Here is a 25,969-nt window from a genome sequence, read left to right as displayed (position 1 = left end):
TGAGGGGGGGGGAAATACTTGTGTGAATTGACGTTGTGAGGGCACATAGGAAGTAAAAATCCTGAGGTTAAAAATAAGGCATCTATATAACGGGTAAGGCGTTCAGTGGGACAATGGGATTAAAAAAAAATGTTTGCACAGTGGTACATCTACTTAAAAATATCTCTTCATACGAAATTATCAAGTTACGAAACGTCGACAGGAAATTATTAGCCCTTATTACAAAAGAAATTTAAAGATACAAAGGGTAAAATTACAGTCTGGAGCAGTCGACCTATTTCGGAGGTTCCTGAACGCAACATACTAAAGCTGCTCTGCTATTGGCAATTGCCAAGCATCAAGGCATCCCATTGGCTGAGAGGGACCGTTATTGTCAGAGTCGATTTGTGTAGATAAGTGCGTGTCGATTAGGACATGGTTAAAAGTGACCCGCATCTTTATTCTTCACTGTTTTTTTAACTCATTCACTGCCAGACGATGTGCAAAAATGTGTCCACTACAGCGCCAGGGATTTTGTCATTTTAACTCAAATTGCAGGACCCACAGAATATTGAGTCTAACATTCAATGCAGCATAAGAAATCTTAGACTATAAAAAAAGAGGTAATTCCTAAATTATATGGGTCTGGAGTTAATTGATCTTGAAATGAGGGTGGCTGTCCAAAATACAATGCAAGACATACATATCCGTTTGTATTGCGCTTGAACAATAGCTGAAGCTGGAACAAGCGTTGGAAAAAAAGGGAAATGCTGCCCCCTCGTGGAAGGGAAACAACATTGCCAGAGGCCTTACCGGCGCTTTATCGGCACAACAGCAAAAACTAAAACCCAAACAAATTTGGGAATGGCGCTATACGTCATATTTTCAATTCTCGAACAAATTCGGGGATGGCAGTGAATGAGTTAACATTATGCACAATTCTCATTTATTGTACAATAATCTCTTTGTAAGATGTTTTTGTGCTATATTTCGATGCATTTTTATGCTTTAGTAAAGATTTATGTGTTTTTTTTCGAATTGGGGGGGGGGTTTACACGGAAAACACATCTCTACTCTTTTCTCGTCAAGAATTTGTTTCCAGAACCAATTAATTTGATAAGCAGAGATACCACTGTATTAGAATAAAATGCTCCGTGGGTGAAAAAAAACCCACAAATAATGATTCTTTCGTTTTCTGTGTTTCTAGATTTAAAATAAAATGTCAAGATGGCTCGACAGTAAATGCATACGCACAGGAGGGATGACAGCACCAGCAAGCTAAACTAATCACTAAGAATGACCGCACAACATAAGGAGCGTCAATGGAAGTGGGCTGCAGTGATGCTCATCATATTCCCAAAATATTTTAAGTGGGTGTTAATTTGATATGACTTCATTTTTTTTAATTAAACAAAGGTGGGGCCCTCTTAAGAATGTCGTATTTTTATTATTCTTGCAAATGAGCTCTTTGTAAGCTAAGGATTGAATGTAAACAAAATGTGCACGCCACAAACGCACAATTGAGCTGGTGTGTGGACATATATGGACGGACTGACGGACGGGTGCGGAGTGGGGGAGAAAACACAAACACATACGATTATACAGACGACAATAGGGATTCCCAACTCAGGCATCATCATCATCATCACTGAAATGCATCATTTGATAGCAGAGTGTAGCGAAGAGACTAAACTGACCTCTGTCAGCGGTCACAATCCTTTGGTAAGGATGGACCCGCGTGTCATGCCGTCTCACTTTAGTAGCCATTGCACCTAGATTGCAACAGGTCCACAAGGTTAGAAACCATTCACTTTCAACATTCACATTATTCTTTGAAACCGTTCGCGTAACGCTGGGACATTACAACAGGACACGGGGAATCATAGCACATATGCACATCACATAGCCGGGATAGAAAATAATACAGTGGAACAAAAACACACCTGTTTGGGGATAGTATTCAAATATGCATAAGTTAAGTCATTCAAATTCCACAGTGCTCAAGAGTTTTTGGTGAATGGGGATAAAAGGGATACTAGGCGTCGGTGAAGGGTAATGGCTGCCGGGCGGTCTGGAAAAAAATAATGCTATTCTTCCAGTGGGGTCCGGAGAGGGGATTGGGAGAAATATCCTCCTTATTTTCAGAGATGAGGAAATCCAATACAGGTCTGATGGTAATTGAATCGCACCAGACGCCACCTGCCTCTTGCCGCTCGCTGCTTGCAACGCTGGCATTTTCTCATGAGCCAATCAGCCTGCCCGGTGGTGGGGGTGGGTGTCCTACGCTGTCGACGTTTGTGTGGTATGTTCTATTAAAATTGAGTAGAACCTCTAAAGTCTTACTATTCAGGATCGGCAAAACTTGAGGTTGCAACAGTTTTGATTTTGTGATGTTCCATTATGACTTTTTCTTCGGGAAAATCTCACGAATGGAGGAGATGATTTCATATCATATAACCTTGGTTCAGTTTTGTAATAATTGTTTTCACTCATTCACTGCCAGACGTGCAAAAATGTGTCCACTCCGGTGCCAGGGTTTTTGTCATTGTCATTCGAATTCCAGGACCCACAGAATATTGAGTTTTAGGATTACATAACAATTCAAAGCAGCGTAAGAAACTTTAGACTCTCTTCTTTCATCAGAAAAAAAGAGTTAATTCCTATGTTATATGGCTCTGGAGTTATATGAGCTTGAAATATAAATATCCAAAATACAATGCTATACATACATATTGGTTTATATAGTGCTTGAACAACAGCTGAAGCTGGAACAAAGCGCTAACATGGAAAAAAAGGAAATGCTGCCCCCTTGTTGAAGGGAAAAACATTGTCAGGCATCTGGCCAGCACTTTATCGGCACCTTAGCAAGAAAAATGTTCTTATACCGTGACTGTAAAGCGTCATTGAGAGTTTTGAAAGGCGCTTAGAAATAAAATTATTATTATTATTTTAAAAAACCGGAACAATGGCACTAGACGTCATATTTTCAATTCCCCGTATAATTTCGGGAATGGCAGTGAATGAGTTAAATTAGGGACATTATTCACTCAGATTTTTTTCCCCAAGTAGCTTGGAGGGGTTGATTTTTCTTGTATCAGAGTAAAAACTGTCTCAACTTCCCCACTGATGAGAACATTTCTTTCAAAATGGGGTCAAGATGGACGGCAGCATTAAAACACACGGAAGAGGCACGTGTGCCTCAAAAAATTCAATGTGGAAATTCTTGTCAAATATTGTTGCCGCCACCTACACGGCTCTGAAGCGCCAGATGGCCCAACATTTCCCTGCTGTCCATAAAGCCAACGGTGGCAAGAGATAAAATAGCGGGCGGCAGGGAAGTGTGTAAGAAAGGCAGTATGCGCCATTCCACGGCGAGTGTTGCTAAAGGCACGGATCGATAAAGTGAGTAAATAAAAACACACTACGCCGGTGTGACCCTGCGAGTTAAACAGAAAGATGCTGCACATGACTCCCGGAGATAGGGCGGCAACGTGCTGAGGTTCACGCTCCACATATTAAAGCGAGAACAAGACGGAGAAAGAACAAAAAAACAGGCTTAGTGGATTTGTCATAAGGACTCTGCGGACATATGGCGTCACAGTTACTCATTGAATGCTCATGGATTGTCTCTTTGGTCAGCTAAAAGCACCATCCGGGACGCACGTAATATCGCCCCCGGTAGTGAACTGGACTCCGGGCATGGAATGAAGGGGAGGCTTGGGTATTAGCACAAAGCTCGGGTTCACCAGGGGTGAGCCTGGAACAACAAAGCAAGGCGAAGGAGATGAGGAAAATAAAGGAGGACTGGAGGAATTTAATGAACATCCCCAGTGGGAGTCACAGAGGGACTATCTGCAGGCATCAAGGCCTGCCTGCAGCACAGAAAAAAAATCATTCCAGAAGCTGCAGAAATCCGATGGGATCCACTGCCATACTGAATATGCCTTTGGGCCAGCGCATGAAATGGTTAGCGAGCGGGCTGCGTGTTCGCAAGCGTCTTTCTGTCGGGCTACCTCGTTTCAGAAGTCGCTGAGCCCGCCTGTGTAAACCTCCCCGGGTCGAGGCAGTGCGTACCTGGGAGCACTGAGCCAAATTTAATGGTAAAGTAACCTTTCTTGTCAAAGGGCGAGTCATTCCCCTCTCCAATTTTGACCTCGAATCAAAAACGTCCGCATTAGCCGCCTACATGCACCCCGGGGGTGTCTTTTTGCTCCTCAGGTGGACACGACATATTTACCTTTCAGAAAGTCCTGACTGAGGCTGACGGAAGCCGTGTCCAGCACCCCGAGACCGGGGTAAAACAAGCCGGCCTCCTGTCCGGGATGGCTAAAGTGGGCCGCCGCGCCCGCCGCGCTCATGCTCCCCCAGGGCCGCTTACCTAGAACCCCACTGTGCTCGATGGGGTACTCCAGCAGGGAGGCGGGCGCCAGGGCGTAGGGGTAATCGTACGGCGTGGTGTAGATGAGACCGGCATCCGGTGTGGGTGGCACCAGAGTGGGGGTGCCGTTGGGCAGCATGGCGGCCATTTGAGTGGGCCGGATGAGGTTCATGAGGGGGGCCCCAGCAGGAGTCGGGGGCCGCAGCGCTTGGGGCGGCAACACCTGACCTGTGGGTGCCGCTATGAGGCGGGATCCCTGAGCGGCCGCCGCCGCCGCTGCAAGAGAGAACGCAAGGGTGGCTGCCATAAGCGAAGAGAGCGAAGGACAGAAGTGGAAAGAAGACAAGAGGACGAGAGGTCGACCCAAGTGGCGCCGATGGTTATCACAGATGAACAGTGGAGGGTGAAAAATACAAAAGGAGGAAAAAAAGAGAGTTGGCAGGGACAAAGAGGGAGGGAGGGAGGGAGGAGAGGGGGCAAAAGGTCAAATTAGTCCATGCAATGATCATGGTGGTGGACCACAAAAGCAAAAGAAAACAACCCCCGCACACCAAAAAACAAAACTTGCTGTCATTGTCCCAGTGCAAAGCATACAAAATCCCTTGGGCAGCAGCGGCTCAAACATTGACTGCAGATAGCATGAGAAGTGACGTGAACACACACGTACGCACGCATGGACCCCAAATTGAATCGGTAACTCGGCGCACCAACACGCCACGACCATTTCCGGAATGCATGATGATTACATAAAAACTCTTGTGAGAAATGATCACCATGTTGGGGGGCCAAAGTCATTTTGGCCATAGACTTTGTAATTATGGTTCCCTTCGGAAGGCTGGATAAATTGCTGTGAATAAAGGTATGGCCTTACCATCTAAAAATTGAAAGCTAATTGAAATATGAAGTCAAAGGGAAAATAATTGCTATTGTTCACTCAGTTTGGGAAAAAAAGCGCTTTGGTTTCATCTGTTTGCAAAATTACAAAATGAACAAAAACGAAGACAATTTGAGGTCCAGATTTCTGTGACAAGTCCACCCCCCCAAAAAAAAACAGAGAAACATATTTTCCGGTGTATAAGGTGCATCCAAAAGCCTTGATTTTCCTCAAAAAATGACCCTGCGCCTGATACACAGGTACGCATTATATTTGAAGCCACAACAGATTTCGCAACTACTGTCATCAGCCACTGACTTGTTTCATTTCCTCCTGTAGAAGAAGTAGTGCGTAACACCAGCCTCTACTGCAGTGCCTTATAATGTGGTGTGCCTGATATTTGGTATCTTATGTACATATCTTATGTACATTTATATATTTACATTTACATTTACATTTGTTGTTATTCATTGAGGGTGCACCTTATACTCCGGTACACCTTATACACCGGAATATACAGTATATGGCTGCCCAAGGCTTGAGTTTGACACCATTCCTTTTAGGCTGGCCTATTGATTAGAATACCTGTCAACTTTGGCTAATAGCTGCCCTTATAAATAATTACAATTCACATATAAAAGTTTTAATACGTTGTAAATTATTAGAAACGCTAACACAAGCAGAAATGCAGACAGCTCAACGGGTATGTGCACGTCATAATTTTATCAATCCGACCATATGCAGTGATAAAAAGATATATACGATTGAAGATTAATTTTGATGTTTTGCCGTGACAATAGTAGCAATTGGCGGCAGCGTTGTCGTTGGCTACCAGCAGCTGAGACGAACTGGATTTGAGCAAAAATGGTCTTTGGAAGATCGGTTCACAAATTTTCATTAACTTTTTTTTTCCTGCATAAATGTTGTATTACGCCGCACATTATTTGAAATAATTTTAAAAAACGTATACAATATGGGGAAAATGTATAATAATATGTGTGTGTGTGTGTGTATGTGTGTATATATATATATATATATATATATATATCAGCGGCGGTCCGTGCATTTCACACCTAGGCCTTCAGTGAAATCCTGCTTAGTCCGACTTGAACAAATATCCCTCGTAATACCATAATTTATGACACAACGGCTGGAGATATCATTTACAAAAGCACACGCACGCAGTACTGGGCGTGGCATTACCTTAATCGTCTACAACACAGGCTATTACACACAGCAATTACACATCAATAAATCTGCATCAGCAATTAGAACTTGTCACTATATGTGATACTGCAAACACTTAAAAATAAAAGGAAATTTAAAATCATTTGTCCACAAAGTTTTATGAAGTCCACCAAGAATATGCAATCTTTAACAAGATTTTACGCTAAATTACAAAATGTCAGTTTAATATAAGAAAAAAAACGAGACGTTCACAAAACGAACTATTTGTTGAAAATAAAAATAAACAAATCTTTTTCATTTGTTCTTGAGAATAGGCTTACCTACATGCGACAGCGAGTTGTCCTCTCCTTCAGCCATTGTGGGTTAAAAAAGCGAGTAGTAATACTTGTTTTTTCTGCTAAAGTTTCCGGGTCTGATCTGTTGTCAGCTTGGTTGATTTGCATAGCGCTGCCTCCGCTGAGGGCTGAGGTAAAGTGAGTATTCAATCACAGGACGCGTACGTCATGTTCAACGCGACGCCCTCTAGCTGGCCTTACTGTGCCAACTCGTGATCTGATTGGCTATCACAACTGCATATCAACTACATGTGCCCGTTCATGTACAGCGCACAGACGCCATCACTGTTGATTCTGAAGGCGTCGGTCAGATTTCATACAGCCTGGCGACACAAACTAGCTGAATTCTGATTGGATTAAAAACTCTGACCTAAAACTACAACACTGAAAGGAGCATAACCAAATGGATATAATATAACATCAAGAAAACAGTATGTAGAATAATTATATATATATATTTAGAAAAAATACTTTTTTAATGAAATTGACTTTTATTATAATTATGATAATGATGGTAAGGATGGACCCGTATATATAGTAAAGTCTCGTTATATCGATATCGGATATATCGATACTATTTCTATGCACGCACGGAGAAAATTACATGCAAACAGGGTCGGATATATCGATAGTCCCGGTTATATCGATATTTTTTCGGACTCCCTTGAATATCGATATAACGAGACTTTACTGTATATATATATATATGTATCCAATCCTATACATACAATTACAGAAGTGACTACGATCACATATTTGAACACATACAAACACAAACAGTCCAAATTCTTCTGTCAAATTTGGCTGGAGGTAATTGTTGCATTCCTCTACCGCCCCATAAAAAATGCGAACAAAGATGACAAGATCAGAGTTTGCATGTGTATCAAAAGCATCCCGCAGGCAAGTCAAACTAATTAAACAGATATCATCAGTGTTTCTATTTGGGATGGGTACGCTAATTGTTTTCCTGATGGCTCTGTCAATGGTGTAAAATTGGTTGTTGAGGCGACAAGATGGAGTACACTCGTGGTCTGCGACGGTCGTAGAAACCGTTGACTCAACTAGGAGGGAAGCCCATCTACATCCACGTCGCGACAACAAAAGAGGTCTGATCGTCTCATCCCATTCAAAGCGATATTTGTGAATCACCATTTCCACAGCGGTTGCAATCACAATGACATGGAACACATAAAAAGCCAAGATCGTGTTTTGTCGGGGGTGTTGTTAGCGCGGTTATATGATCCACGGATGCTTCTTCGGTGAGCAGATGTGTCAACTAGATGGCGACATGCAGAGGTTGAGCATAGTGAGCTGCAGCGGTGCGCTGCAAAGTGAAGAGCGAGTGGATCACCAAACGACCTTGGCTGGAGGAAAAGGGCGGACGGAGAAAGGATGGATGGTGGGGAAAGGAGCACAGAGGACAAAATGGAGGTTCTCCAGCGACTCATGGTGAAGTCGGTAAACACATTATTTGGTCAGCTTGAAGAGGGGTGTGCTCACGGACACACACGTGTACACGGGCCATCTGACTAAACACTGATTACTTGGTGGTCAAGGCTGTTAATTCATAGCTAATTGAGTAAATGGTCTGAATTAAATGTGTAGCATGCAGGTGTAAAAAAAATAGGGGTCCTATGATGTGATGGACGGATGTCATTAGTGGTGTTAATCATAGTTCACTCACGCGCTTTGATGTTGTTGTCTCTGTATGTCCCGTTAAGAATGGCCAATTCCATCAACTGGACCTTTTTCAAATTGTCTTCACCCTCCGCCTGTTGAGTGAAAAATAAAAGCATGTCAATAAATCAATGTCAACTACGACATAAGGGCAATTCATTGGGTTAAGAATTCAGCATAGCATAGCTAACGTAGCGTCAAGTTTAGGTTGTTGAGGTAACCTGATGCAGGCGGCCATGACATTAGTATGTCATTATGATGTTGGTTACAAAGCAGGCATTCTGAACACAGGCCGATTTACGTATACAATTCAAAAAGAGCAAACATCGTATTCTCTGCGATATATGGCACAACTTCAATAAATGGCCCGTTTTAAAATAGTTTTCATCTAGAGGGCGCACCGCATTTTAAGGCACATAGGAAAGAAGAAGCCACAAATTTCCCCATTGCGGGACTAGGAACTCATTCGCTGCCTTTCCTGAATTTATTTGGGAATTGAAAAGTGTCACGTGGTGCGCCATTCCCAAATGTGTTCATTTTTTTCTTAGCAGGGGGTGCGGATAAAGTGCTGGTCAGACTCAAATTCCAGGACCTACAGAATATTGAGTTTTAGGACTACACAAACATTCAACACAGCAAAAGAAACCTTAGACTCGCTTCTTTCATCAGAAAAATATGTTCATTTGTACCTTATTTGTTTCTGGAGTAGTATGAGGTGCAAGTGGGGGCGGTTGTACAAAAGGCAAGTCCCTGGAAGGGACAAAACATCGCCAGAGGTCTAACCAGCGCTTTATAGGGACCCCCCTCAAGAAAAAAAAAAAGAAAAAAAAAACGCAAATTCAGGAATGGTCCTCCACGTCATATTTTCAATTCCAGAATAAATTCATGAATAGCAGTGAATGAGTTAATAAAGATTCACTGCATTTAGAAACTTTCACCATGCTCCTTCCAAGAAATGTCGTCAATACACTAATTTCAGGAGAAGCCAAATTGCAGATGAAGTATTCACCATGGCAACCATTTTCCCCAAATTGCGGGCGTGGGCGGTTTTGTAAAAAAAAAAAAAAAAAAGAAGAAAGCTAATTGACGTCAGCGATTCTTGAGAATGGGTGCGGCAAACAAGGATGGACGATAATGGGCTAAATATAGTGACCTTTGTCGCAGTGGTGCTTCGGTTTGATCTTTCAACGTGGTCAACTGGCGCATCACTCAAAAGACTTTTTGAAAAGGGAAAAACGTAAGCGTGAAAAGTGAAGAGTCGTTGTCATTTAATCTGACGTCGCTCGTCAGTTTGCATGTAAACAGTGTGCCCTCACAGTCACCCTCGGCCAGGAAAGGAGCAGCGGAGACAAGCGAACAGACTTAATTCTCGGACTCACAAACACTTGGGCAACAGTCTGCTCCTCTATTGAGGCGCCGATAAGGAAAAACGGAGAATAAAAGGATGAGGAGGGTGAAGAGCTAAGCCATCCCCTGAGACTCCCCTTGAATGCGGCAAGAGTGAGTGCGAGGAAGTGAGTGCGCGCAAGGTTAAGGGGGAGGAAACAGTGACAAGTCGGTCTCTCTTGACTAAATATAAGGCGCTGAAGAGTCGCGGTTGTGTGTGCGCGAGCGAGTGTGTTTAGTGGAGCAGCACGTCCAATTAACAAGACAAGAAACTTCTCGTTGGAGTCGCTCGGCGCCTCACTCCTTACCCACCGCATTCCCCAAAGGCTGCAACTTTTTACAAGGCGGCGACACTTTTCCCTTTTAAGACGACGCGAAGGACAGGAGAGGAGCGCTAATGTGATTAGTCGCGACGCAGGATACATTTTGCTGAATTTTATGATGATTAAACGTATCACAAAGTTGAGACAAGGCGTGTCAGTTTTAATGTGAATGGTGAGAAAAAGGAATAAAAAAATGATTCACTCTTATCTTTTCGGTACAATCATTCAAACTCAAGTAATGGCTACTCGCAAAATTCCAGGACTGGCGACTTGGCATGTCTATAAAGAGAGCCTGCTGTGTTGTTTTCTCTTTTTTTTGTTTTAATTCACTGAGTGAGAAGAGGTGAGAGTAAGGTTGAGATTACTCATGGTGTTTTCATCATGTGAATGAGCCTGTTCGTGTTCATCTGAGCCTCGGACAGTTCCCGACTGAGAAGAACATCATCGTGCTTGGAGCAAACTCCCTCCTGACCCAACCAGTCCGAAAAAGAGTTTCTACTTCATCAGCTATTGGCAAACAAAGTAACCCCTCTTTGAAGAGCATCCGCAAAATAATAATAATAATAATAAATCATGACTAGTTTTTGCAGCCAGTGCTGTTGGACAGTTTGCGGCTGGATGGATGCTTTGTTTTTCTACTTCTTCCTTTCCTTAACTCTTTCTTCCTTAACCTTGCTGCTCTGGAATGAGAGAAAAATAAAGACTAAGCCAATCCAACAAGGCCATACAGTGGCATCCGAGAACACCAGAAAAGTCTGCAAAGTTCTTCCTTTCATAACTTTGCTGCTGTGTTATTTCCGGGTAGAGTGAACGCTGGCGCAAATGGCTGCTGCTGCTCACCCGCACAAAAAAAATCCAGTGACTAAAGTGTCCTTGAGAGTTTTGAAAGGCGCTTAGAAATTAAATGTATTATTATTATTATTATTGTTTCATCAAACTTGAATATCTTTGCACAACCCCGAAGACGAAACCACAAATTGAAGTAGCTGCACCATTTTATTGGCTTTCTGACATTGGCTGCTGACCCGAAAAGAGAAAATACGGCAAGGATAAGGCCGCACTACTCAAAGGAATGTTGCTGCATGAATCACACAAATCCATCATCACACGAATCCAGTTTGTTAGCTTAATACTCCAACCTCCACCATCCCCCAGAAGCTAATTTGACCGTTTTACTGAGGCAAATGTCACCTCTGCCTATCTTTTTCCAGGTTGTCTTTTCTCCGTGAAAGCTCAATAACTATACCTGGCAGTATAAATGTTCCAGTTTGCTTGTGACAGGAAAGATGACAGCTCGGCAATGTCTGCGGATTTTGGCTGCATGATGGGATGGGGGTGGTGGGGTCGGGGGGTTACCAAGATAATACAGAGCAGGACCGTTGGGATCGGAGTCGGATCGTTTTAAATCATGTAGTGTTGCGAAAGCCTCCCAACCGCAGACGCCGCTCGGATCAATGTTTGATGAGCGCCATCAGGGAGCACAGTTTAACACTTTAATCTCACCACAATTAAGAGACTCCTCGCTACAGATTCGCTGGCTATAAAACATTCACGCCAAAAAAAAAAAAAAAAAAAAAACAGAGTGTGTCTGTAATGATCTGCGAGCTCAAATGCCCCAGAGAGCGGTTGTGGAATCGCAGATAGCGAGACAGCCAGATTAGAAGAGGAAGTTATCTTTTCGTCTGCCTCACATGTATGCATGTACAAGCAAGCATCTCCCTTCCATCTCCTGTCCATCAGTTGGGGGCAGGGGGGGATACGCCACTCAATAATGCTGCGCTATCCACGAGAATCAGATTCAATCAACAAGGCCTATTTGTGCGATCAGCAGAGCGGTAAAAGCTATCAGGGAGGAGCAATATACAGGGAGGGCGAGGAAGAGGAGGACGGAACTGAAGGTAGACCGACAGCAACGTGATGCGATAAAGTAGGTTAGCCGTGTCCCCACTGCCTTCCTGACAACCTAGCGATGAGGTCACACCTTGCATTGCTAAATTGTCACCGTGACACCATCGCTCTTCAAGTTAGCTGAGAGCTTGAAGGAACCCCAAAAAAAAGAAGAAACTAATTATGCTAATTGTCATTTTCATGACAGGCATGCGGGCAACACTCACTGTAAAGTGATGACTCTGATTATCCAGAACTGAAAGTTACACATACACATTCTACCTCTCCCAAGCCCAAACGTTCCCCCCCAAATAGCAAACGTTTTATTTTTGACAACAGAGAATCTGAAATGTCTCACTGACAACTCATACCAACAACGGGAGGAGTCATCACTTTGCTCGCAGATGAATACAACAGTTGCATTGAGTGTAAACCCGGTTCGTCATGCCTGGAGCGTGACACTCAAAACAAACAATCAAAATTGTTTTGCTTGTTTGTAGATAAAAAAATAGATGATAGGAAAAAATAGATGATAAGAAAGTGACTGTTTTTGTTTAATGATGCTCCATTAGTGTAGCTACAAAGTTAACACAATACCATCCATCCATCCAACAAGAGTGTGCTGAAGCCTATCCCAGCTGTCTTTAGGCAATAGGCAGTGGACACCCTGAACCAGCCAATTTAAGGGCACACAGAGTCAAACAATTATCTGGGCTCAAACTCACATGTAGGGACAGTTTAGGGCAGGGGCCGGGAACCCATGGCTCGCGAGCCATATATGGCTCTTTTGATGATTGCATATGGCTCGCCGATAAAAGTAAATACAGTACATATTCTCGCCTTTTCGCTGTTCATTTACTGTGGGGGCTGCAGTTGGCGGAAAGTGCAATTTTGATTGGATGACACTGATTTAGGTTGGTGGAAAGCGCAATTTTGATTGGATGATACGTCATGTTGAAAGAGGTAAACGCCCCTTTAAATGAGCTCCACGAGTCCACAGGTTGAATGCACCGGGAGCCTTTGTAGAGAGAAAAGGTTCTGATTCGAATTTGCAATGAAATAATACCATCGATTAAACAGTCGAATGTCAGTGACATTTTAACAAGCCCCATGTTAACGTTAGCATCACTATACTTCTGCGAGAAGTATATTGCAGATAGCAAGTGTGGAAGCTAATGAGCCGTGTGCAGGGTAGCTAGCAGTAACTTCGCCTATGGACTCTGCAAATTGTCTTTCATTCCGATCGTTTGGCTGGATTTTTACCAATCATGAGGAACGGAAAACCATTCATGTTAATGGTGAGTACTATCACAAAGTTATTTTAAATAATACATTCTGACATTTTGTTGAAAAGTGGCCGCACGTGCGTGCGTGTTTGCGTGCGTATTTGCGAGCGTGTGTGTGTGTCTCACTGAAAAACATTTCTACATATTACTTTTATGGATCTCTTCGAAAAAAGGGTCCCGACCCCTGGTTTACGGTGTTCAAGTATCCTACTGTGTATGTTTCTACAATGTGGGAAGAAACCAGAGGACCCGAAGAAACCCCATATATGCACACAGACACCTCACGGAAAGGCTGGATCGAACCCATGGCCTCTGCACTGTGAGGTCGACAATATCGCTAATTTGTTGTGGTACAACTTTAGGCCGAAGTGTACTAAGCAAGCAAAAAGTAAAAAAATGTCAGACTTCTAACAATAATAATAATAATACCTTTTATTTGTAATCCGCAGCAGAACATATGGCATCTGCCTGTACAAAACACAGGTAAATTGGAACACTTTGCATGCATTCCTGCAACAGATGGGCGTCTGGTCCTTTGACTGTTTATGCAGTTACCGTCTCTTTTAGCAACAAGAGAGCGAGAATCCAAGTGGGTAGTACTTTCCCACGAAAAACGCAACAGCCGTTGTATATGGTGGCACAGCTCGGAGATGTTAAATAACGGGTGTGCAGAGAGAGATGCCTCGGCGGGAGTAGAAAAAAATAGTGGGAAAAGTGGAAATGACGGAGGAGACGACGCAGAAGGAGAGGGATACCCGCAGAGAGGATGAGACAGCACGGCGAAAACCAATTTGTCTCATCCCTGGCTTTCCATCATTGGGCTCACTACTGCCAATCACTGCAAATCCACACACACTTGACTGAATGGGGACAGGGGTCGGTCTCTTCAAACCAACACAATTACCTTAGAGGTAAACACATGGTGCCCGCGAGTACCTCGTGGGACACAGAGTGAGGCGGGATGTCGGAATGAACGTAAGAGAGGGAGGAATGGATGAATGCTGAAGGGTGCAATCGGTAGTGAAAGCAGCTGTTTTTACTCCTGTGCCTCCATCACATACACACATACAAACACCCCCATTTCCCATTTCTATTTAGTCACTTCCCAAACTAACATCTGGAGGAAAATTATTACTTCCATCACACCACCAAAATGACTAATCAACAATTCCACACTCAACAGGAAAAGTAGCACGCTAAACAGGGTAGGAAGAAATGAGCATTTGTAATTAGCCTTCAAACATCTCCAACACCAAAATAAACAAAACAACGAGGCTAATCAATTTGAGACGGCTCAAACAAACTTGCAGCTTGTCTCGGGGTGGAAACAAAAGCGGCAACAATCCGAACACCCGTTTTGTGAATTAAACCTGCACTGACACCAATGTACAAAAAGCAGAATGATGCCTGCATTACATTATTATGTTTGGATGTATCAAATTTCTTAACTTCAGTCTGAATTTGGTGGACTGCAGCAGTCTTTAACTACACATAAATGTAGTAGATAAGCTAGAATTTTGGTCAGAAATAATTTAGCGAAATGCAAATGATGTATTTATGTATGTATCTATGTATCGATGGGGTTTCTTCAGCCGTCATCTGTACTTTTTGAAGGTGTCGGACATTTCGGACATTAGGGATATATAAATAGGGCCGATACGACCAGTCAGACTTTAGTTCGCTGACGAAGCCTCTTGGATAGGAGGCGAAACGTCCGACACCTTCAAAAAGTACAGATGACGGCTGAAGAAACCTTCTCATCGATGGACCACTCCTGTACGACTGAGAGCTTACACACAAGTATCTATGTATGTATTTTTTTATTTATTAATGCAGATGCCCCTACTTTACGAACTAAATACGTTCCGAGCAGTCGTTCGTAAGATGAATTTGTTCACAAGTTGCTTCAGTGCTATATTTTGTATGGATTGTATGTTTAAGTCAAACACTGAACGGGGAAGTATAAAACAGATGCTCTAACAGTCGTAAAATAAATTCACACCTATTGTAGACCGACAACATATATCCTTTGGTCTTCAACAAGCCATTACTGAAGCTGCTTGCACGTAATTTCTGAATTATGTGCCAGCAGCCATTACTCTTGTTGTGCATCACGTCCACCTGGAGCGTCAACTGAGAAGAGAGATTTCCTCCCCACCCACATACTTTACGCAGCCAATCGTAGGCAAGCTCGGTGGATCGGGACTTGAACTCGTTGGCAACACTTTAGCACTGATTGGTCTGTCTTGGTGTCCGTGATGTAAAAATCTAGCCCTTGAAACCCCCAATGTGTCTGTGTGCGTGAAGCACAGTACGCAGCCAAAGCAAGCGAGCTCGGCTGGAAAACGGAGCGCAATACAAAATCTAATTTACACCCTCTCTGTCTGAACATTTTTTAACATACCCACAAAAATGTTCATATGTACTGTTGTTCGTATGTTGTGTAATTGAATGACTTACGCTCATTCCTGACAGTCTAGTCGTGCGCTGCAAAAGCGCTTCTATGTCTCCAAGATGCAATTAATCATCAGCCAATTTCAAAACAACCCACACAGTTCCTTATCAATCAATCTATTATGCCAAAGTTAAACACTCCACTATGTTCCCTCTCATTGAACCAATTGCATCCACGCGGGAATGGCTGAGAGGAGGCTAGCAGCAGCTGTTGGGGGGATTAGCATCTTGTTCAAGGGCATTTAAACACACAGATTAACAGACGACACACGTTATCTCATGAAACCGACATGAGTTCCGATCACTGTCAATTTTCCCTGGGCAGAACGATTCTTTTCCCAAATGTCCGGGTCGATGCAATCTCTGGCAACTGTCGGCTATGGCTTTCGTTAAATCGGCATGGCAAAGCCTCTTTATTGCCCCGTCGCACCGTTTGCCGACTTCCGCAGCCCGAGACAGCTCCGTTAGCGACGAGCGCCATTAGTCATGCTAAACCTCCAACACCCTCGCTCATTAGCATAGACGCAAACCTGACTGCAGTCAGATGATTAAAACACTTTGCAGCTGCTCCTCCCCATTACAGTCAATCAAACGGCTTAGTGACGTACTGTTGAAATTCCCGGAGTTGAAGCTCGTGTTCATATTTCATTTCTCGCTACATAACAAAGCCTGCTCGGTACAAAGCTTTTCGCCAAAGATCTGTCTGATGTAGAAGTATTCGTCTAATTTAAGTGCCTTTGCCGCCACCGCCGCGGTTGTACTTGTTTACACAAATAGACGAGAACCAAGTACTGAAAGGGAGAAATTCTGAGTGACGTTGTTCATTCGCAAAGCGGGCTGGCATTTCATGTAACATAACAGCGTTAAGAGTGGATTAAAGTCCACATAAATAACCTTGAAAAATACATACAGAGATTTAACAGCATGATTATTCCGGCTTGTGGAACTGTGTCGGTTTCGACAGATGATGTAGCTGACTAAGTGCAGGCAGGATGAAGCAGTCGTACAACAGTGTGTTGTACGACCTAACAGGCAAGCAGCTGCCCCTTGTCTCTTGTCCTCCGTTGAGAACAAGAGGCCGGTCATTATGCCAAATTTGTAGCCTGACTTTTTCTCTCCTCTCCCTTCACATTTATCCCCTTATTCGTCCAGGCTGCCAGACGGTGTATTGTTCTGTCACTCTCGATCCTTTAATGCCCTCCAATCGAGCGGGGGAATATCTTGAAGGGATTTGGCTCGGGATGATTGGGAGGGGTGGGTGGGGGTGCTTTAAATACAGAGAGGATTTGCATCAGATTCCGAGATCCTGACTCCAGGATGATCACCGCAGCTTTAGCGAAGGACAGAAGTGCAAAGTACCTCTGACAAGGAGCGAGACTCTAATATGGAACCTACATTGGTCCTGTACTGTCAAGCTTTTAACGCTGAAACCGTTGATTCCAGAAAAAAACAACCCTAAATAACATGGAATGTAATTATCTCAACATTCATGACTTCACAATACTATTTATAACAGGTTGACGCAGGCTAAACATTTGAGAAGAATGAGGTTCATAATCTTTCGGGGCTAGTAGGGGGCTGAATGACATCAGACAGCCAACTTCAGGTCATCTGATGCTAAACTTGCCGCAATCCAATTTCCTTGCGTGAACACTTTTAAACATGGTTACCAGGGGGGGACGCTCGGATCAAAGTGTGCTTGCATGTATGTGTTTACACAACGCAGATGGTTCAGCTTGGCCTTGGCTAAATGCACTTCCCATGATGGCTTTAAACACGTCGACTGCCGTGTCTTCCTAATGATGACCACAATACAATGAAGCCGCTTGTTTTCTTTTTTCTAATGTATGCACACAAAAAAAGACTTCAGCGTTTTGTCAACTCACTATAAAATGGATTAGGAAGACCTTCAAAGGCAAAAAGATTGGAAAGGGGCCCCCGCAGGGTGCCCTCTTGTGACCACCGGAAGGATCATGGCAGATTAAAAACAGCCAAGCTTTGTTACCAGCTTCCTCTAATTGACAATTGCATTGGGTCACTTGAGGGTGGCTCTGAAGGACAACCAGGCCAGGTGGATTGGGATTTTTTTTTTCTGACGCTGATGTAAGGTGGCTTTGTGGTTTGCGGTTTAAGAGTTTGGAGCGTATGAAGTGAAATTAACAGTATGGTACGGCATGCAAGGGTAATTTTGCCACTGGTGCTGAGGGCTAGTGTACATTTGCCTTGGGGAAATTGTAGTCGACTTGAAAATCAAAGTGAAAGAAATAGAAAAAAACAAAGCAGGACTAATACTGAGAGGAAATATCAATTTGATCGTAAATGACAGCTGAAATACAAAAAAAAGGAGCCAAAGGAAGTATTTATAGCTTCGGGTTGGAGTTTGCTTAATTACTGACAAACAATTGTGTTGGAGTGACACAAATACATTAATTTCTGGAAAATATTTGAGGATGAGATGCACCCCAGGCCACAGGAGGATTTCAGAAATAAACGGAAACCATTTTTCCGTTCCGTTAGATTACCGAATGGGAAACCACCATAACAAATTTTGGGTGACATAAACATTAATCATAGGAATACATTTTTCCATTTTGACTGACGTTCATCATGTTTTCAGCGTGAAGACTAAAATAGCATAACGCACACGCACATCATGTGTTTCATTCTTCGTCCTTCTGTCCCAACACCACTTAACTCATTCACTGCCATTCACAAATTTATTCGGGAATTGAAAATAGGACGTAGAGCTCCATTCCCGAATTTGTTCGGGTTTTGTTTTTTCATGCTTGGGTGCCGATAAAGCGCTGTCCATGGCCTCTGGCAGTGTTTTTTCTTTTCCAAAAGTGGGCAGCAGTTCCCTTTTTTGGTAGTGCTTTGTTCCAGCTTCAGCTGTTGTTAAAACGCTATATAAACCAATATGTATGTATAGTATTGTATTTTGGACAGCCACCCTCATTTCAAGCTCATAATTCCAGACCCATATATTTTAGGATCTTTTTTTCTGATGACAGAAGAGAGTCTCCGATTTCTAACGCTGCACTGAATGTTGATGTGGTCTTAAAACTCAATATTCTGTGGGTCCTGGTATTCAAGTGACAGTAACAAAAACCCTGGCAATGGAGTAGACATATTTTTGCACGTCTGGCAGTCAATGAGTTGATAAAAACAAAACAAAAGTAGAATAAAATAAAAAACACTCACACACCACACTGCATTGATCATGCAAGAGAGATTATATCATGTATAGTCAACTAGTGTGCGGTGATTTTTATGGGAAACAATCATTACGTGAAATCCTCTCAGGCCTTCACCGGGGAGTTGCAGTTCATTTTCCCAAGCACTTTGCCAGATAAAAACCTCTTCTGCAGCTCGTGCAAGGTGCAAATGCACAAAGTCACTCAAAAACACAAGTGTCCCCTCAGGTAAATGCTTATGGATGTTTATGACATGATTGTGGTTGCAGTAAATGTAGATTTTTTTTCCTCAAATAAAATGTACATATAAAGCAGAGCGGCTAATGTAGTCATATTTGGATTGGAAAATCGGCCACAGTTATCTCCACAGGGGGTACTGATCTTAAGGGTGGGAGCCACCTGTCTGCCTCACAGGAGGCCATTAAAACGCGCTACAAGCAGGGATGGGCAGATGGAGAGGGTGGTGGGAGGAAATAGTGGGAAGATTCCATCAGCCAAGACCAGATCAAGTCACTCCTGTTGGATGCGGGGAGGCAGTGTGCAACCAATCTCTTATTAAACAAAACAAAAAACATGTTTGTAGCTGGTATGTTTTTATTTCACCCACAAAAAAATGAGTTGGGCAGTCTGCTCAGGTATACCATCATTAAAGGACAACCGACGTCACACTTGTTTCCTAACTGACATCAGAAAAACGTTTTATAGCATCTAAAATACCCAAAACACGCAGTATGATATTTTTATTCAAATGCAAAACACCAACAAAAATGACTTAGTGTCCAAAATCTGCAAAAAAATTGAGCATTTTCAGAAAGTCCCGCCCCCAGTTCATGACGTCACGCCAAGACGTCTTTGCATTGCTGGAGAATCACAACAATGGCTTCAGATTCAGAGAATATACTTTCTTGTTACACAACCAGATATGAATATAATTCAAATAGTTCTGAAGAGGAAAGCATACATGTTTGTAATCGATTAAATAATTTATTCCGTGCCGTTTTGAGGCAACATTGGGGGTTAATGTCTCACCCAAAAAGAGGCAGAAGAAAATGGCGACCTCTTGTAGACATGACAGTGTATTGGATTGGATTTGCCTGTATTAGTCTCGCAGTGGAGAAATTTACATTTCACAGCAGCAAAGTTATGAAAGAAATGAAAGTAGAAAAGCAAAACACAGGAGCTGCTGGAAAGGCAGCCACTCTCGCGGTGCCGTCCATCAGTTGGGGCCAAATAACTAAATAACAAATAACATGACAACACAAAGACACAGAGAGACATTCATTCTTAAGCACTTTCTGTTACATAAAGCAGTTCCAGATGAAAGAGGAGAGGATAAAGGCGTCTCTTCACCAGTGGATCAGGGACATCATGGTGGAATGTGCACGTCGACTACAAGTTAAATGTTGAAAGCAAACACACAGCTGTAGCATCCATTGACGAAAAGAGATTGTCTCACATCTTCTGTCCCCCATAAATCAGCTTCAATTCCATCCCGCGACAATTCCATCTACGCATCGGCGCTCTGCGCTGACGCTCCTTTCTTCTTATCGTGGGCTCCTCAAGCCATGCATCCATCCAGCCGCAGACTGTCCAACAGCACTGACCTTCCACTGAACAAAGCGGGGCTGTGAAGATGCTGCCCATTACAGGCGCAAAAAAGGACAATGGCCCCTTTGGTGTCCCGCAATGGCAGTCGAATGGCACCGACATTCCTCCCATTCAAAAACAGTACTGGCATATTCATGCTGCCGAAAAGGCGCAACCGCTTAGCACAGTCTCCTCCTTGATGAATGTCGTGGTCAAAAATGCTGAAAAACAATCTGTATCCGTTCCACAAGACGCACAACAACACAAGTGACCAAAGAAAACACAAAACAAGACAAAAACAACAAAAAAAACAAGGCTCATCAGAGCACTTGCTGACGGCTGCCTACTCGGGCGCCATCTTGGACTCCTTTTGCGTTTCCACGGGCTAATAAATTCCTTCCGTCCTTCCTTCCTTCCTTATATGGAGCTTGGTCGCCCTCTTCTGGCGCAACACGAGGTTTTCAGACCAAACAAGCATTGACGTGATGAAGGACTGCTACAATGTGTCCTTTTTTTTCGGTCAGGGGCGTTCCTTCAGTGACGTCACTTACGGACTCGTCACCAATTCAAAAACAAGACTTCCGGAATATTCAGCATGAGTCTTAAAACGTAAAATATAGCTATATGCGATGGGATCTTTGTAAAATACACTCAGTAGAAGTAATTTGAAGCCATTTTACAAATTATGGACACAACTTGTCCAGAGACGTCGGTTGTCCTTTAAAGGCTGGCCAATGAGCAACTTGACTGAAATGACCCAAAGTGTACTTTTGTGTGTTTGATCTTGATTCCAGATTAGTACTCAATTAGAAAATACATTAAAAAAAAATCACTGGACCCTACTCACATGCTTACATTTAACTAATTCACTGCCAGACATGTAAAAATGTGTCCAATCCAGTGTCAGGGTTTTTGTTATTTTCACTCAAATTGCAGGACCCACAGAATATTGAGTTTTAGGACTACATAAACATTAAATACAGCGTTAGAAACTTTAGACTCTCTTCTTTCGTCAGAAAAAAGAATTAATTTCTAAATTGTATGGGTCTGCAGTTATATATTCTTGAAATGAGGGTGACTGTCCAAAATACAATGCAAAACATACATATTGATGAAAAAAAACATTGGCAGAGGTCTGACCAATGCTTTATCGGCAAAAACAAAACCTGAACAAATTCGGGAATGGTGCTCAACGTCACGCTTTTCAATTCCCGAATTAATTTGGGAATGGCAGCGAATGAGTTAATTAGAAAATAAGTTTAAAAAAAAAATCACAGAACCCTACTAACATGACATTTAATATTTTCCACAGTAAATGCGAATGAAGTGAAACATGTTTGAATTGAAGTCTTCTGGACTGATAAAAATCAAAATTTGCAGAGTAAATAACAGCAAGTGACCCCCCAAAAAGTGTGATGACCTGCATCTGTACTTTTTGTGACATTGGGATGATACGTATTTCTACCTTCTTCTCCCCTTTAACTGCAGACTTTTAACTGCTCCATAAACACGTTTGACTGGAATGCTAAACATTTCTTAAAACAGCGCTTGAAGGTTTTACAATAGTGACAGCTTGTGCCTGGAACAAATGCTCACGTTTCCTGAGGGAACATTTCTTATAAATGAACACAATGTGGAGATTCCGGCGCAACATTTGTGGCCAATCTTGTGGTGCTGAATATTTCGTTTCAGCCCCCAAAGCATAATTTAAGATACTGCATATCTCATATGTACATATGATCTCAAAATATCCAGGCTGGTCAAATGACCGGTTACTCACATGAATGTGTCGTGGCGACTACAATTTTGTAAGTATAAACGGACAACCAAGTCGCACAATCGGGAGGGTAATTTGAAAGTGTGATAAATACACACAAAAGTGGACTGTGCTGGAATGTAATGTAATGTAATGTAATGTAATGCACCTTCCCAGTACAAGCTTGTTGCTATCCAGGGAGGTGTAAATCACCTTAGGTTAATATGATCCAGCGCAACTCTTTTATTAGCCTGATGAAGGTAATAATAGTCTGGAGGGAAAAGTGCTGTCAAGTTGGCAAAAAAAAGTCGTCTTACTTGAAGACTTTATATTCATGAAAATGAGATAGTAAAATTGAATGAAATATGTTATTTATTACTGTAATAAACAACAAAGTTGTCCTTTTGTGCAGAAATGGCACGATCCGCATTTCCAGAAGTTGTTAGCGGTCTGCAATTCCAGATCAGAGCTGTTGTGCGTCTTTTTAATTATGACTATTGTTGTCATTCAAAGTTTGTTTCATCTGCAATTCATGGATACCACTAGCAAAGAAATTGGAATATGTGGGGTCAGTAGAAATATTTTAAAATGGTATGCATACGTACCCATAATTCTGCGTCAGGTCCCTATAAATGGTAGCTAGTAATTCCTGTTTCACAAACTGTTGTACCAATTTTATTTTTGGGTTTTGTTCGAGTTAGGGGCCACTGAAGAAAAGACAGGAAGCAGAGCTGGAGGTATTGGGAGAAGGATGCTGAGCCTTGAGCAGGAGACCGAGAGGAAGACCGAAGAGGAGGTTTATGGATGTGGTCAAAGAGGACATGAAGGTAGCTGGTGTGAGAGAAGTGGATGCACAAAACCGGGTTAGATGGAGGACATTGATTCGCTGTGGTGACCCCTGAGGGGAAAAGCCGAAAGAAAAAGAAGAAGTTCGAGTTAGGGGCCGTTACGGATGTTGCTCATCATGGTATAAACGGGTCGATCGCGGGAGGTCAAAAAAGGTTGGGCGGCCTCTGCTGTAAATTGCTAACAATGCTTTGCTGATGTTTGATTCGATTCTTTGCATTGATGAAAACGTACTGCCAAATGTCGGTAGCCCGAGCTTCCATTCAATTATCGTATTTTCGCTGTATAAGGCGCACCAGACTATAAGGCACACCTTCAATTAATAAAAGTTTTCCAAATATAAGGCACACCACATTATAAGGCGCTACAGTAGAGGCTTCAACTTCTACAGGGGAGAAATTGACTCAGTGGCTACTGACAGTAGTTGCGAGACTTGTTGTGGCTCAATATAACTTCACATATAAGACACACCTGCGTATAGGGCGCATGGTCATCTTTTGAACAAAATGAAGGCTTTTGCGCCTTATACACCGTAAAATACGGTACATCCCATTGGGTTTCAGGTAATGACAGAGGGAAACCTTTCCATAGATTTCCCACCATCGTTTATCATCAAACAAACAAAATAATAATAATAATAATAAAAAGAAAAACAATAAGAATAAGACCTAAAAATATAAACCTCATTAACTGAGGAGGCACACATGGATGGTTACGGCCAGATGGTGTTTTGTACTCATTTGTCATACACCACTGACAGAGGAGGAGTCAAAGAAGAGTTATAATGGAATAAAGACAAAACACGTGATTATTTAAGAAGAATATTTAGCGCATACCTGCCCGTCTTAAGGAGTGGGTGTGGAGGGATTCATTTATTTATTTATTTGCCGAGACCGTTCCTGTGACGCGAATAATGCTGTAAATATACAACTTGAGCATATTGGTACAAAGTACAACCACGATCGCTTGCCTTAAACCGAGACAATAGACCTCGTTTGGAATTGTGTTTCAATACGCCACGTATTGAAACACAATTCCAAACGAGGTCTATTTTTCTCCACGGCGTAACAATTTAATCTGTCACTGAGTAAAATATGCTGCGCTATGTCTCCAGGGCAACGTGTTTCTATTTAAATTAGGGGATTTATTCTTTGTTCCTTTACAAAGCAAATGATATGCTTTATTCATCGTGTCAACATTAGACGGGGACATAAAGCAAGTGCCAACGGCAAGCATTGATTAGCGCGCGTTTGGTGTAATGTCATATTACGCTAAAGTAGTTTGCGTGTGGGTTTAAATGCTTTATTTTTGTATTTTAATGTTGGAAGCAGAGCGTTTCTATCCTAATTTAAAAAGAAAAACAACGGGACCTCTGAAACGGAATCATATCCCAAGTGGTCATTAATGTAAGAGCCCTTCCCAAACAATACCCGCAAAATCTTGGTTTTTGCAGGGTACATATTGCCAAACAGTCACACTTGTGAAATATTTGGAATTTCACAAATCTAATGTGCAGACGTTTGGAATGAGGAAGGAAAATGACAATTCTCCATCGGAAGGCTGGGTTCTGCTTTTGTTATTTTCTTATTTATTTACTATTATTTACTTTTTGTTATTTTCACTCAAATTGCAGCACCCACAGAATATTGAGTTTTAGGACTACATAAACATTCAATACAGCGTTAGAAACCTTAGACGCTCTTCTTTCATCAGAAAGAAAGAGTTAATTCCTAAATTATATGGGTCTGCAGTTATGAGCTTGAAATGAGGGTGGCTGTCCAAAATACAATGCAAAACATACATATTGGTTTATATAGTGCTTTCACAACAGCTGAAGCTATAACAAGGCACTAACATGGAGAATAGGGCAATGCTGCCCCATCGTGGAAGAGACAAAACATTAACATTGCCAGAGGGCTGACAAGCGCTTTATCGGCAGACCCAGCAAGAAAAACAAAACCCGAACAAATTCGGGAATGGCGCTCCATGTCATATTTTCAATTCCTGAATTAATTTGGGAATGGCAGTGAATGAGTTAAATGTTCTTCTTTTCCTTTCGGCTTTTCCCTTCAAGGGATCGCCAAAGTAACCCCTCAAATTCAGGACGATGAGGCACCAGTTACCAGCACCAGTTGCCTCAAGTTACCAGCAGATCAAATGTAAGTGTAAGGTACTGCCTCACTTAAAGGACAACCGACATCACTTTTTTGTTTCCGAACTGACATCAGAAAAACGTTTTATAGCATCTAAAATACCCAAAACACGCAGCATGATATTTTTATTCAAATGCAAAACACCAATAAAAATGACTTAAAGTGTCCAAAATCTGCAAAACATTGAGCTGTGAATTGGGCATTTTCAGAAAGTGCCGCCCCCAGTTCGTGACATCACGCCAATACGTCTTGCATTGCTGAAAAATCAAAACAATGGCTTCAGATTCGGAGAATATGCTTTCTTGTTACACATCCAGTTATGAATATGATTCAGATAGTTCTGAAGAGGAAAGCATACAAGTTTGCAATCGATTAAAGATTTTTTTTCCATGTCATTTTGAGGCAAACGGGCGGGGGGGGGGGGATGTCGCACCCAAAAATGGCGACCAGCTCCCGTGAGGAGGGGTCCTTTCGTGATGTCACGTACGGACTCGTCACCAACTCAAAAGCAAGACTTCCTGAATAGCTATATGCGGTGGAATCTTTTTAAAATACGCTTAGTAGAAGTCATTTGAAGCCATTTTACAAATTCTGGACACAACTTGTCCGGAGACGTCGATTGTCCTTTAAGACTTGAAGTCACTCCTGTTGTTTTATATAAGCGTA

The 25,969-nt window shown here is 42.4% G+C and overlaps 1 protein-coding gene across 5 annotated transcripts in view; it reads right to left on the bottom strand.

The window, feature by feature from the left end:
• The window catches only part of qkia (QKI, KH domain containing, RNA binding a), a 77,016-nt gene that overhangs the window by 3,921 nt on the left and 47,126 nt on the right, over positions 1-25,969 (bottom strand). The window contains exons 5-7 of one of the 5 annotated variants that reach the window (XM_089005267.1): positions 8,439-8,526; positions 4,217-4,657; positions 1,677-1,751 (exon numbers count right to left, since the gene is read on the bottom strand). In XM_089005267.1, coding sequence (XP_088861393.1) covers positions 1,677-1,751; positions 4,217-4,657; positions 8,439-8,526 — 604 coding nt within the window. Of the gene's footprint in view, positions 1-1,459; positions 1,752-4,216; positions 4,658-8,438; positions 8,527-25,969 lie in introns of those variants that run through there. The other 4 variants (XM_089005269.1, XM_089005265.1, XM_089005268.1 and 1 more) reach the window with 4 other exon arrangements.

This window comes from Hippocampus bargibanti, linkage group LG09 (assembly GCF_051943395.1).
Source record: "Hippocampus bargibanti isolate YZ-2025 linkage group LG09, ASM5194339v1, whole genome shotgun sequence".
Taxonomy (NCBI): domain Eukaryota; kingdom Metazoa; phylum Chordata; class Actinopteri; order Syngnathiformes; family Syngnathidae; genus Hippocampus; species Hippocampus bargibanti.
This window is presented reverse-complemented; position numbering and strand designations above follow the sequence as displayed.